This window comes from Aotus nancymaae, unplaced genomic scaffold (genome assembly GCF_030222135.1).
Source record: "Aotus nancymaae isolate 86718 unplaced genomic scaffold, 86718_ANA_hifiasm-v0.15.2.pri h1tg000053l, whole genome shotgun sequence".
In the NCBI taxonomy this organism is placed as follows: Eukaryota; Metazoa; Chordata; class Mammalia; order Primates; family Aotidae; genus Aotus; species Aotus nancymaae.
The window spans coordinates 22,623,828-22,638,428 of record NW_026988467.1 but is presented as its reverse complement, the minus strand read 5'-3'; the positions used below and the strand labels follow the sequence as shown (position 1 = coordinate 22,638,428).

Below are 14,601 nucleotides of genomic sequence, written 5' to 3'. Positions count from 1 at the left end.
GGTTTTATGGCAGGCTTTGAGGAAAAGGGATTGTAGTTTTTATGGCTAACCTTGGGGAAAAATAAGGGGTCAGAGACAGGAGGGCAGGAGAAGGTCAGAGAGGAACATTTGTTTCTGGGGCCTTCCTTTCTGGGTATTGTTTTCTGAGAACCTACCAGGTACACTCCTGAGGCCAACAGAGGGGAGCAAAATGGAAGCGAAGCAGGCACAGAGGGGAGCAGGTACAACGTGTTGCATGGCTGAGCAGGCCACAGCTTCACCAAAGACGGGGCTGGTTGCTCAGTCATGTGAGATGTTTCCAGCAGGCCATAAAGAACAGAAAGTGATTCAAAGCCCTTTATCTGAGAGAAGAAAAGAAAGAAATGTGTCTGCTGGCTCCTTCCTGTCTCCCGCTTCCCATGCTGTTCATCCCGCCTTGACTTCGGGTGGCGCAGCTGCAGGGGGAGCAAGGTCACCTGCCACACAGGGTGGTACTGCAGTTGCGTCTAGAAGTGGTGGGAGGTGCCAGGGCCTCCACGGTCCAGTTGGGTTGGACAAGGGCTGGGGAGCTACTGCTGTCTCCACCTCAGTGAACACAATGGAGGCCAGGCTGGTGCCCAGACTTATTCCAGGCAAGGCCAAGTCAGCCACCGGCACTAGGGCATGAAGTCGTGACCGTGGCCCAGTAGCATCCAGGATCTCCATGAGCCAGAAGCCAGGGGCCTGGAGAGAGATGAGGCAGAGCAAATCCAAGACAGTGCATTCACTGGGGCTGATAAGCCAAGGACTTGTAACTTTGAGGAGCACCACAGAGCCTGTTCCCCCATTAGACATTCAGATCACAGCAGCAAGTTAAGGGGTCTGAGTAGTCCCGTTGTAAAGAAAGTGAATTAACTTTAGACCATCAGGTTCATGGTTCTTGGAATGCTGCCTGACCCTACGCCTCTCATTTTGTGTGTGTGGACTGAACTTCCGAACCTATGCATCTGACATCCTCCAGAACTACAGTGATGTGGAACTCGCTTTAGGACAGTGCTCGAAAACCCTCACAACCTCTGCCCATTTTCACTTCTGGGAGTTTTTCTAAGGCTAACTCAGTTCCTAACTTTGAATTTCAAGGAATCAGATTTTGCTCTCATTTCCAGTCCTTTCTCAAGTTCTGAAGCATTTTGTTTTAATTTTTAAAACATGGTGTAATACACACATACACCCATACAAGTGCATGAAACTACTCGTAGAGTTTAATAAACTATTGTAAAATGAAACCCTATGTTACTATCACTCAGGTCAAAAAAAAAAAAAGAACACTGTCAGGCCTCAGAAGCCCTCCATGTGCCCCTCTAGCAGAAAGAGAAGCTGTCAATTTTTTTTTTTTTTGACAATCACATACTTGTTTTTCTTTATGGTTTGATTTCCCAAAGTATCCTCCCATAGAAAACTGAAGGAATTTGAGGCCAGAAGGAGGAATCTGAGACCGAAAAGACAGAGGCTTTCATCACCTTGAAATCACAAAAATCAGTATTATAATGTGTGCATGTTCCGTTACTTCTCCAGACTACTGATTTTGTAAACAACAAGCATTTCAGCCCCATATCTGTTCACTTACTGGGGAGAAGAGAGAGCAGTTGAGACTTCAGGTAATCAGTTAAAGCTTAAATTCCAGGAAAATACTTGTTAATTGTGTAAGGTCTGACCGTGCCGTGGATGGCATGGTGACCCCCATGAACTGCATGTACATCTCTGAGAAAACATGAAATGGCTGTAAGATCACAGAAAGAGGAAGAAATGATCAACCCCTGTGGCACCTACTTAACTCTGAGACATTCTCTATTGTTTCTTATTCTGGCCTCAATTGACAAGGCCATTGGATTTTGTAACCAAGCTTGGCCAACCTCGTGACTCCACACCCTACAACCCCCTTCCAGCCTGCAAACCTACTACCCACTCCCAGCTTGCAAAAAACCACCTGTAGGTGGTTAGGTGGCTCATACCTGTAATCCCAGCACTTTGGGAGGCTGAGGCAGGCAGATCACCTGAGGTCGGGAGTTCAAGACCAGCCTAACAAACATGGAGAAACCCCATTTCTACTAAAAATACAAATCTGGCCAGGTGTCGTGGCACATGCCTGTAATCCCAGCTACTTGGGAGGCTGAGGTAGGAGAATCGCTTGAACCCAGGAACTGGAGGTTGCAGTGAGCTGAGATCATGCCATTGCACTCCAGCCTGGGCAACAAGAGCAAAACTCCATCTCAAAAAAAAAAAAAAAAAAAAAAGCCAATTGTAACTTCTGTAATTTTCCACTGCCAACCCCAAACCTATAAAACCAACTCCTATCCCACCGCCCTCCACTGACACCCTTTTCGGCCTCAGCCCGCCAGTGAATAAGCAGCCATATTGCTCACACAAAGCCTGTTTGGGGGTCTCTTCATTCAGAGCATGCATTTAACATTTGGTGCCGGAAACCCAGGACAGGGGTACTCCTTTGGGGACACCAGCCCGTCCCTGCTCCTGCTCTGGGAAGAGACCCACCTGAAACCTCAACACATCAGACCAGACCAGCCCAGCAGCTTGTGCTTAGCATGCTGAATAGCTCTCTCACCACCTTCAGATCAGGTAGTCTCCCCCTCTTTCTCTCCCTTTTCCTTTATATTAGGGGAGACAATGGCCGGGCACGGTGGCTCATGCCTGTAATCCCAGAACTTTGGGAGGCTGAGGCAGGCGGATCACGAGGTCAAGAAATCAAGACCATCCTGGCCAACATGGTGAAACCCTGTCTGTACTAAAAATACAAAAATTAGCTGGGCGTGGTGGCAGGCATCTGTAATCCCAGCTACTCAGGAAGCTGAGGCAGGAGAATCACTTGAACCCAGGAGGCGGAGGTTGCAGTGAGCCAAGATCACACCATTGCACTCCAGCCTGGGTGACAGAAGTGAAACTTTGTCTTAAAAAAATCATAACCACTGGCTGGGCACGGTGGCTCACACCTATAATCCCAGCACTTTGGGAGTCCAAGGCAGGTGGATCATGAGATCAAGAGATCGAGACCATCCTGGTCGACATGGTGAAACTCTGTCTCTACTAAAAATACAAAAAAAAAAAAAATAGCTGGGCATGGTAGCGCATGCCTGTAGTCCCAGCTACTCGGGAGGCTGAGGCAGGAGAATTGCTTGAACCCAGTAGGCAGAGGTTGCGGTGAGCCGAGATCGTGCCATTGCACTCCAGCCTGTGTAACAAGAGCGAAACTCCGTCTCAAAAAAAAAAAAAAAGAAAGAAAGAAAAATCATAACTGCTATACATAAAAATGAAAAATAATGCTACAATAGCACCAGAGAATTTTAAAAATACAAATTCCCAGGCCCTGCCCCAGACCTACTGAATCTTGGAAATACGCAGGCTTCACACCCAGAGATTCTGGTTCGGTTGGTCTGATGCAGGATCTGTAACCAGAATTGTAACACCTCCAGATAATGCTGAGCCTGCTGGTGCTCAGAGGAGACCTGAAGAAAACCAGGAAGTCTGAGGTTTTCCAGAAGAAAACCAGAGTCCTGAGAAGACAGAGGCACTCAGCGAGGACCCAAGCAGAGCAGGCGAATGTCACACCCTCACTTCTGGCATCCTTTTTCCTACAAGAGGAGAGACTGAAAGACCCTCTTCCTGTCCCCAGTGGTGTGGCCAAGAGGCCTGCGCCTCTGACTCTTGTCTCTGTGAAAGCCCACACCCACCAAGCCTATGGTCCTAGAGACCAAGGGTGCTGGGGATGACGAACTGACTAGACAGGGAGGTCTCCTGCAGCTTGTTTCTACACAGAGGTCACCTGTCAGAGGCCAGCGTGGGGGCCACAGGCCCCCCAATCTCCAAGAACACCAGGGTAAGGAGGCTGCTTCAAGTGGGTGGGGCACCAAGCTGGCCAGGAGGGACAGGGCTTCTCCCAGCGGTACCAACACGGTGGCACCTTCTGCCTGCATTTCCCAGGCTTGCTGGTCAGCCGCTGGGGGAGGAAGGGAGAAGGGGTGGTGGCCGTGGAGGTGGTGGGCTCTGCCTTGATGGAGACTGCCGTTGACACTATTCTCTGTGCAGATGGAGATAAAGCCGGTCACTCCTGATTCTAATCAGAGCGCACAGGAGAGGAGCTGGCGCTGCTTCAGTGGCTAGGATGGGTTGATCAGTCCCAGCTGGTGCTAGGGAGAGACACTGGCCCCAGCCTGAGGGCGGCACAGACCACCCTAGGACCCTCCTAGCAGGAGGGCGGGAACGCAAGGCGACCTCGGTAGTCTCTGGCCTGAGAGGGGATCATGATCAAGCCCAGGGCAGCCGCCAATCGGAGGGGGGCAGACGCGGCCCCAGTAGCCTCTGGAGACCCTCTTCCGAGGCAAGGAGCCACAGTCCTGCCATTGGGACCACCAAAGAGGTTTCCACATATCAAGGTCGAGAACCTTTCGGTGGGGACGCGGCCCACCCCGCGCGGGAGTGGGAGCGCAGCCGTCACCCCGTCCTCAGCAACACCGGGCGCCGCGCCGGGCGAAGGCTGGCAATCTTCTCGCGACCGGCAGGTGGGCTCCGCGTGCCCCAAGGGTGCAGGCACGGGTGCGCGGGGCCACAGTCCGGCGCCCTTTGCAGCCGGCCACCCCGCCCCTTCCCCGGGGGCTTTTGCACACGACGCGCCGCGGGCCGCTTCACACGGGGTGGCGAGGCCCAGATAAAGTCGGCGGCCGCGAGGCTCAGCGGCGGACCTGAGACGTGGGGGCGCTAGGCGCGCGGAGCCAGAGCCGGAGCAGCAGCCGCAACGGCAGCCGGGGGACCGCAGGGGCCGGGTCGGAGTAAGCGCAGCTCGCGGGTGAGCGCCACCCGGAGTCCCGCGCGCAACTTCCAGGGCGCACTCGGCGGGCGGCCGCAGCGCTGCCGGGACCCGGCGCGGGGCAGCATGGAAGACACGGAGAAGCAGCACCTGTTGGACGCCAGGCCCGCAGTCCGGTACGGCGAGAGCCTGGGGACGGGCGGGAACTTGGGCGGCAGCCGACGCACCTCCGCGCTTGCCATCCAAGCAGTGGTTCGTTTTGGCGGCGGCTTAAGCTGGGGCCACGCAGGAAGGGTGGGGTGAGGTGAGGGCTGTGGCCCAAGGTCCCCTGGGGCTCAGCACAGATCCTGACCCCTGCCCGGGGCGGGGGGGTGGCCTGGGGGCGGGTGAGTGGCGGTTCTCCTGCCTGGAATCCCGCCCCGCCCAGCACTTTGCCCCAGGCAGTCCCGCCCCGGGGAGGCCCTGTGTCCCAAGTGTGCTGGAGGGGGACCTGCTCTTCTCCCAGAGCCTGCGCTCTGTTCCTTCCCCGTGCTCCACTGGACTGCACCCCACTTGGCCGGTTCCCAGGGTCTTCGCCTCCTCTGGCCTCTGAAGGGATTGAGGAGGAGGGAACACCCCGGGACCAGGACCCCAAGACTCCCATTCCCTTAGCATCCCCGTCTGAACACAGGCTTCTCACCTCTGGTCACTCCTCAGTGTTTGTCGACTTGGAGCGTCCTTAGCTATTTTTCCCAGTGGACACAGGCCTCACAGAGAAATGGGACCAGAGTCCGCCCTCCTTGCCCCGTCTCAGAGCTGAGCATGCCCCCTCTCTTCCTCTCCGGCCAGGCCATACACTGGGTCTCTGTGGCAGGAGGGGGCTGGCTGGATCCCTCTGCCCCGACCTGGTCTGGACTTGCAGGCCATTGAGCTGGCTGTGGAGAGCAATCATTACTGCCATGCTGAGAAGGGTCCTAGCAGTGACTGTGACCCCAAGAAGGGGCAGGCCCGGCGCCAACTCTATGTAGCCTCTGCCATCTGCCTGGTGTTCATGATTGGAGAAGTCATAGGTAAGTACTTTTGGGCTAATTAAATGAAGTAGATGCATGGATAGACTGGATATTCCCAGCAATACTGACACTAATAGCCCCACTTACTGAACACTCACCATGCTAAGCCTTTGTATACACATTATCTGATGCAGGGCTAACAACAACCTGTGTTATCACATGGGTGAGGTTATTTTCTTATTTTACAGACCGTGAAACCAAGGCATGTTCAGTTAAGTAACTTGCAAAGATCACGCACAGCTAGTAGCTAAGGGAAGGCCTGAATTCCTAGAAGGAAAGAGCATTTACTGAGTACCTACTCTGCTTTCCAGTCCCTATGTGAACTTGATGTGCACATCCACCCTCTAAGATGTTGGTGGCCCATTTCACAGGGAGTGGAAGTTGAGGCTCAGAGAGAGTAGGTTGCTTGCTCACGGTTGTACAGCTCATGGGTGGAGAGATCTTGAACTCAGCATGGTTTTTTCCAGAGCCTGTGGTCTCCCTGCCGCACACACAGCCTGGGGAGCCAGCTCTCTGGGGAGCTGATAAGGACCCTCCACCCTCTGGCCCTGCCCCTGCAGGTGGGTACCTGGCACACAGCTTGGCTGTCATGACCGATGCAGCGCACCTGCTCACTGACTTTGCCAGCATGCTCATCAGCCTCTTCTCCCTCTGGATGTCCTCCCGGCCAGCCACCAAGACCATGAACTTTGGCTGGCAGAGAGCTGGTGAGGATTGCGGTTTGGCTGGAGATGGGGTTGAGAGAGAGGGTGAGAGTTAGAACAGGGGTTCTTAGGTAGCTATAATGGGTGGATCCCCCATTCCTCCTCCAGGTGAGGCCAGGAGGGTAATCTGGATGGGGGATGGGGGAAGAGGATATCAGCCATGGCCTCTGTCCTCTGGGAAATTCCAGTCTTATGGGGAGCCCTGGTTTCAGTCATCCAGAAGCTCTCAGTCTGCAGGGAAGCAAAGTTCACTGTCCTAAGAAGTGCAGTAGTGGGATGGGCACAGGGGCTCACGCCTGTAATCCCAGCACTTTGGGAGGCCAAGACAGTCAGATCACAAGGTCAAGAGATCGAGACCATCCTGGCCAACATGGTGAAACCCCATCTCTACTAAAAATACAAAAATTAACTGGGTGTAGTAGCACACGCCTGTAGTCTCAGCTACTCAGGAGGCTGACGAAGGAGAATCGCTTAAACCCGGGAGATGGAGGCTGCAGTGAGCCGAGATCATGCCACTGCACTCCAGCCTGGGCCACAGAGCGAGCCTCCGTCTCAAAAAAAAATAGAAGTGCAGTAGCCAAGCTTCAAGAACAAATGACAATGGCATTAACACTGCACATAAATCTGTGGATCAGCTCTGGGGCGGGGGAGGGGAAGGCCGGCAAAGCCTGCTGGAAGGTATAGGTTTTAACCTCTCTTCTGTTCCCTTGGGGCTGCATCGTCATCTTCCTCTTTGTGGGAGATGGCCCAGCCTCTCTTACCCAGAAGCCTCAGTTTACTAGCTGGACAAAAGGCATATATTTTAATAAGCCAGCTTCTTTACATGCACAATAAAAAAGGTGGACCCAGATGATGACTTATTAGTTCCTTCTAGCTCTGACATTCCCAAATATATGAGTGGTGGGGTAAGGAGCAGCCATGCCAGCCATACCTTCAGCAAAGCCCAGTGGGACCCAGGCCTTGACTTTGTGTTGGGGGTGGGTGGGGAGGATCCTGAAGGAAGAGGGAAACCTCTTTAGCCTCAGGGCCCATGCCGAGGTGAGTATTGGGGTTGGGTTCTTCCTCAGAGATCCTGGGAGCCCTGCTCTCTGTGCTGTCCATCTGGGTGGTGACCGGGGTACTGGTGTACCTGGCTGTGGAGCGGCTGATCTCTGGGAACTATGAGATTAACGGGGGGACCATGCTGATCACGTCGGGCTGCGCTGTGGCTGTGAACGTCATGTGAGTGGGGCCCCGAGACCAGCCTGTGGTCTCACACCCATACCTGTGTCTGCTTTGTGGAAGGAGACCGTACCACTTTCCAGCATAGGGCACAGGGACAGGGCTTCCCTAATGGTCTGAGCTCTGGCACCTGGAACACCTGGGTCCTATCTTACGCCTAGGCCAAGAACACTGGGAGCTGTAAATCTGAGTCCGCATCAACCCTACCCACTCCCTGATACATAGCAGGGACTAATCTGGGTGGCTTCATACCTGAAGTGGGGCGGGAAGAGGCTAGTTGTTGCAGGAGTGGATGTCCCTAGGGGCAGAACCCAAGTCTGAAGTTGGTCTCAGTTAGAGACAATGGTGTACTGAGCATGGGTCTCTTTTGGGCTCTTTATCTCCTTTGCTCAGAGCCTCAGTTTCCCCATCTGTGACATGATGGAGTGAACTTACAGTGACCTCTGTAATGCCCTCCTGCTCTGAGATTTGGCATTGTGGCATTGTTGTGCCCAGACTCAGCTCGGCCTTGGAGCTGAACCCTATCTCCCATGGCTCTCTGAACCAAGGCCATGTGGGTTGGACTTCTCACATGGCCAAAGAGATCACAGGGTATGGGGGCTTGAGATTTTTGCCCTGCAAGTTGGCTAGCCCTAATAGGTGACCTCCATCCGCAACCTCAGTGAGCCCTTGGCTTTGTCTCCACTTCCATAGAATGGGGTTGACCCTTCACCAGTCTGGCCACGGGCACAGCCACAACACCAGCCAGCAGCAAGAGAACCCCAGCGTCCGAGCTGCCTTCATCCATGTGATCGGGGACTTTCTGCAGAGTGTGGGCATCCTAGTAGCAGCCTATATTTTATACTTCAAGGTCGGAGCTGGGGACACAGGGCGGTGGGGGTGGCAGAGGAGTGTAGACCACCTGGGTATCCTCTCTGCAGGGGCCCCTTTTCAGATTCTAGCTCCCTCCCAGTTCTGGGGAAAAGGGTGAGGAAGGGAACATTTATCCGATAGCTACCAAGTGTCGGCACTTCTGATCCTCACAACAACCTAAAGAGTAGGTGGTAGTGTTTTCTGTAGCTCAGAAAGGTGCACTGACTTGCACAGTGTCACACAGCTGGTAAGGCATAGAACCAAATTCAAACCCACAACTGTGTGTCATCAAACCCTGGGCAGTGCCCATCACATAGAGGCAAGGAGCTATAGTGGAAAGAGCCAAGCATTGGCATTGCTCTGAAGCTTGGCTCTCCTCCTTGCTAGCTGTGTGATGTTGGGTGAGTTCCTTGCCCTAATGAAGCCTCATTTCCCCATCTGTCAAATGGGGATGGATGGTGGATCACATGGTGTCTAAGATTCCTTTTTGCTCTGTCCATGTCTCAGCTTCTTGAGAAGGAGGGGTGGGTAGGGACTGCCTCGTTCTGAACTGTGGTCTGTCCTTTCTGCTCTTGCAGATGTGAAATAAAGAGTTGAAAACTGGGAGGCAGGGCCAAAGCGAGGCTCATGCCCACCCACCAGAGAGAGCCCCTCTCCCCAACAGTGCTGGGTGGGAGGGGAGAAGGGAAGCAGAGGTGTTAGATGCCTTCCTTTCTTCCTGCAGCCAGAATACAAGTATGTAGACCCCATCTGCACCTTCCTCTTCTCCATCTTGGTTCTGGGGACAACCTTGACCATCCTGAGAGATGTGATCGTGGTGTTGATGGAAGGTAACCTGGGCTTTGCAGCTCCCTTTTTGCTCTTGACTGTCAAGCTGTAATCAGCTCAAATGGGGTATGTGTGTGTCAGGGGCATCCCAGCACCTAGGTGGGGAGCCATGATCTGGAGCCCCCACATAGGCTGGACAGCCTCCTGGGGCCCAGGGCTGATCTTGACATCGAGCCTGGGCTTTTAGGTGTGGCAGTTTCTGGAACCATCCCCAGCCCGAGCCTTCCCTTCCCCCTAGCCCAAGGGTGCCTCCTCCTCTGCCTTGTCAGGTGGCTTCTGGGGTGACATCTGTAGCGTCTGGAGCTCTCCAGCCCTCCCCAATACACTTCCCGAGTCTCTGGCTGCCTTCTCTCAGGAAGACAGAGGGGGTGAGGATTATGCATCCCATTGTACAGAGGGGCAGACTGAGGCTCAGAAAAGGACAGTCAGTCTTGGACAAAGCTACTGAATCCACTGCAGTTCAGGCGTTTCCTACATCTCAGGGGCCAAACAACGCCATACCCTGGGAGGACATGCTGTACTTTGTGAGGTCGGAGAACTGTCAGAAGTGGAGAATGATCTGGTCTGCCCTGAATTACCTTTTATTATTTATTTTTTTTGAAAATGGAGTTTCATTCTTGTTGTCCAGGCTGGAGTGCAATGGTGCAATCTCGGCTCACTGCAACTTCTGCCTCCCAAGTTCAAGTGATTCTCCTGCCTCAGCCTCCGGAGTAGCTGGGATTACAGGCATCTGCCACCTTGCCCAGCTAATGTTTGTATATTTTAGTAGAAACGGGGTTTCTCGAAACCGGGCTGGTCTCGAACTCGTGACCTCAGATGATCCACCTGCCTCGGCCTCCCAAGGTGCTGGGATTACAGGCACGAGCAAGCGTGCCCAGCCTTTCTTTTTTTTTTTGAAACAGGGTCTTGCTCTGTCATCCAAGCTACAGTGCATTGTCGACACCACAGCTCACTGCAGCTTTGACCTCCCAGGCTCAAGTAATGAACTTTTTGGCTCAAGCAATTGTCTCACTTCAGACTCCCAAAGTGCTGGATTACAGGTGTGAGCCATCACACCTGGTCCTGTACCTTGGTTTTCTTATGCTCTAGGCCTGGGGTCTTGGGCCAGGGTCATAGGCCTCTGTGTGGTCAAGGTCAGTCTGAAATTGAGTAGGATGCTGACCTGGGCTTAGCAGGATTATCTGGCTGCAGGTCAGAGCTTTTTCTCCAAGAATATGATGGACTCAGAAAAAAGCAATAATGATAAAGATGATGATTGTGCCCCGGATGGCTCTAAGGATTCTCAGGATCTGTTCTTTCCTTCTTTCCATTAACAAATATATTGATTGGATGGGTGCAGTGGCTCACATCTGTAATCCCAGCACTTTGGGAGGCTGAGGCGGGCAGATCATCTGAGGTCAGGAGTTAGAGACTAGCCTGGCTAACACAGTGAAACCCTATCTCTACTAAAAATACAAAAATTAGCCAGGCATGTCAGCACACACCTATAGTCCAGCTACTCAGGAGGCTGAGGCAGGAGAATTGCTTGAACCTGGGATGGGAAGGTTGCAGTGAGCTGAGATCATGCCATTGCACTCCATCCTGGGCGACAGAGCAAGACTCCATCTCAAAAAAAAAAAAATATATATATATATATATATATATATATATATATATATTTGTTTATTGAGCACCTACTATGGAGTAGGCACTGTTCTAGGCACCAAGGATACTGTGGTAAACAAAGGAGACTGTCCTGCCCTCAGGGAGTGTCCATTTTTAGAGGGGGAGACTAACAATAAGTAAATTCACAAATAATTTCAGACAGTGTTAAGGGTGGAGAGGAAATGCAACAGAGTGATAGGGTGGAGAGCATGGGAGGTGAAGGCAGCCTCAGACCTGCTGACCAAGGAGGTCTTCTTTGAGGGGATGACGCCTGAGGAGCAGGAGCCAGCCTTGCACCAATGGGCAGGTGTGGGAGGGCAGTTTCCTTTAGCCCCTGTCCTTGTCGTCCTCAGGAACCCCCAAGGGCATGGATTTCACAGCTGTGCGGGATCTGCTGCTGTCGGTGGAAGGGGTGGAAGCCCTGCACAGCCTGCATATCTGGGCCCTAACCGTGGCCCAGCCTGTTCTGTCTGTCCACATCGCCATTGGTGAGTGCTTGGGACACTCAGGGTGGGGTGGGAGGCAGGCAGCCAAAGGTGTGGTGCCATCCCCAGCGGGTCCAGGTGACCCCAGATGCTCACAGTGTCCATGCATTAGGCCCAGCCTCATGCTGAGTACTTGATACGCATTATTCCATCTGATCATCACAATCTCATTTATCCATGAAGAAACTGAGGCTGGGGTTGGGTGGTAAAGTACTTGCCCAGGCCCCCAACCCTTTTGTTTTTTTGAGATGGAGTTTTGCTCTTGCTGCCCAGGCTAGAGTGCAGTAGCGAGATCTTGGCTCACTGTAACCTCCACCTCCCGGGTTCAAGTGATTCTCCTGGCTCAGCCTCCTGAGTAGCTGGGCTTACAGGTGTGCGCCACCACCACCACCCCCACCCCCACCCCCTACCACCCCCACCCCCCGCTAATTTTTTTTGCATTTTTAGTAGAGACAGGGTTTCTCCATGTTGGTCAGGCTGCTCTCGAACTCCCAACCTCAGGTGATCTGCCCGCCTCAGCCTCCCAAATTGCTGGGATTACATGTAGGCATGAGCCACCACGCCCGGCCCCAGGCTTTTGCAGCTAGTATATGGCAGTAGGTGGCAGATTCCTGGCCCTAAGACCAATGCTTTATCAGCTCTTTCAGGCATCAGCCAGGTCTGGGCTGGGAGGGTACCTGGCAGAGGAGTGGAATCTGGGGGTTTCTCCATGTTCATGGTCCCCCATCCTGTTCTGCTGGGGATGGGGTATGAGACTCTGGCTCCTGATGGTTCCAAAGAGCCAGGAGTAGTAAATAGCTTTCTGGTACCTCCCCCGCTGTGTCCTCTTGGCCCCCAGCTCAGAATACAGATGCCCAGGCTGTGCTGAAGACAGCCAGCAGCCGCCTCCAGGGGAAGTTCCACTTCCACACCGTGACCATCCAGATCGAGGACTACTCGGAGGACATGAAGGACTGTCAGGCATGCCAGGGCCCCTCGGACTGACTGCCTGGCCAGGTGCCAACTGGGGCATGGACAGGACCTGCAGGTGGCTGGACTGAGTGTCCCCCAGGCCCAGCCAGGACTTTGTCTACCCCAGCTGTGGTATAAACCGGGCCCCCCTCCTGACCTCTGCTTCATGTTCACTGTAGAGCCTTGCCCCACTTCAGGAATGGAGCTCTTCCCTGCCTCCCCCATCTGACTATAGCCAGCGCCAGGGTGGGGACTCAGCGGGTATACAGCTAGTATGACCCTGCTCCTCCAGCCCCTGGGCTAGGTCTGGAAAGGCTGTGTTTGAGCCTAATCCTCAGCAGATGTCGCTCTACCACTCACAGGGACAAAGGCAGTGAGCCACGGGACGTCCAGGGGGAGGCTGGCCCCAGTGCACCCCTACGGCCTGCATTGTCCCCCATTTCAGCTTGGCTGGCCTTTGTCTTTATGACTCTGAGCCCTTTCCTCTGCCTTTAGCAATAGGGTTTAAGGAGGTCACGGGGTGAGAACCCCGCACTCTTATTCCAGCCCCCTGAGGCAGGGAGCCAGGAGGCACCTGAGGCTTGTCTGTGCCTTAGTCACCTCAGCTATGAGCCAAATGTCCCCTTTCCTGGAGAGGAGAGGCTTCTTCCTAAGTAAGGGACTGGTTTCCTCTTTCCTTATTCCCTCAGCTGTGCCAATACAAAAAAGAACCTTGGCACAGATGGTGCGGCGAGGGGGCGTACAGAGATTTCTTGGGTTCTGCATTAACAGCCTGCAAGCCCTCTGGCACTTCTGTTGCCCTGAGAGTGTCCCCGGGGATTCCAAGCCTCCAGAAAGATACAGCTGGGCCAGCTCTGCTGCCTACCTGGCCTGACTCAGTCGGAGCCTGGGCGTGGAGGAGGGAGAAGGAGAGAAGCGGGGGCTGCCCTCGGCCCAGAGGCCAGCTAGGAGGAAGACCACGGCTTCCCGGGGCTTGTGTGTGAAGATTCCCAACTTAGGGGTGGCTTGTGTTTACAAGATGCAAGAGGGGAGACCTGTCCCCAACTCATCAAGACAACTTACTCAGTTATCAGGGAGTCCTGTGTCACAGGGTCTGTCTCTGCCATTGTAAGCAAGTGCCTTGGGCGAGTTGGCCTGGCTCCACCTTCTTGGTTAATGCCTCCCTCACAGGGTTGAGAACAAAAGCCAGTTGGCCAAGGACCCGTGGTTGTTGTATGGTTACTTTCATCACCCTGGAGGCAGTGAACTCTGTGGCCTGAGGCTGCCTTACTGAGGAGCCAGGCGGGCTTCCCAGCCTCTCCAGGGGCAGCGAGTTTGTCTTGACTCTGTTTTGGCCCAAGGTGGGAGGAGGTGGGTTTGGTCACTTGCCTCCCACTTTAAATCTCTGTCTTTCCATCTGTGAAACGACCTCTTTGTGCCTTCCCAGCACTGTCATCCTGATAGCCTGTGTCCTAGGTCGGTGGGTCCTTCAGCCCCTCCAGGTCTGTGTGGAGAGGGGTGGGGATTGCCGGCGGCCGCTCCATTCCACCACAATCTCAAGGGACTCAACCCTCTGACCATCCCCCGCCCTGCCCAAGTCATGGCAGGCCCCCAGAAACTTGATCCTGGGCTTTGTTCTGTGCCAAGTCCTTACATCCCTCTCAAGAGACAGTCATTGGCTGGGCTTGGTGGCTCACACCTGTAATCCCAGCACTTTGGGAGGGCCGAGGCAGGCAGATGACTTGAGGCCAGGAGTTCAAGACAAGCCTGGCCAACATGGCAAAACCTCATTTGTACTGAAAATACAAAAATTAGCCAAGCGTGGTGGTATGTGCCTGTAATCCCAGCTACTCGGGAGGCTGAGGCAGGAGAATCACTTGAACCCGGGAGGTGGAGGTTGCAGTGAGCCGAGATAGCACCACTGCACTCCAGCCCGGGTGACACACACACACAAAAAAGAGAGAGAGACCATCATTACTATCCCACATTCTTATAGATGAAAAAACTGAGGCTCAGAGGTTGATTCGTTTTCCTGAAGTACTCAGCCAGTGTGGGCAGGTCTGGGATTTCTAACTTATTCCCCTAGATCTTCCTTTACAGCAGGGGCTGGGGGC

General features: G+C 53.8%; 1 protein-coding gene across 1 annotated transcript; it reads left to right on the top strand.

Annotated features, from left to right (window-relative positions):
* Positions 1-5,373: 5,373 nt before the first annotated feature.
* On the top strand, positions 5,374-13,708 carry SLC30A2 (solute carrier family 30 member 2). Its single transcript, XM_012440252.2, has 7 exons — positions 5,374-5,823; positions 6,384-6,530; positions 7,595-7,748; positions 8,442-8,598; positions 9,325-9,430; positions 11,426-11,560; positions 12,396-13,708. The coding sequence occupies exons 1-7, from the start codon at positions 5,805-5,807 to the stop codon at positions 12,539-12,541; spliced, it is 864 nt and encodes a 287-aa protein (XP_012295675.2). The 5' UTR covers positions 5,374-5,804; the 3' UTR covers positions 12,542-13,708.
* Positions 13,709-14,601: the final 893 nt, after the last annotated feature.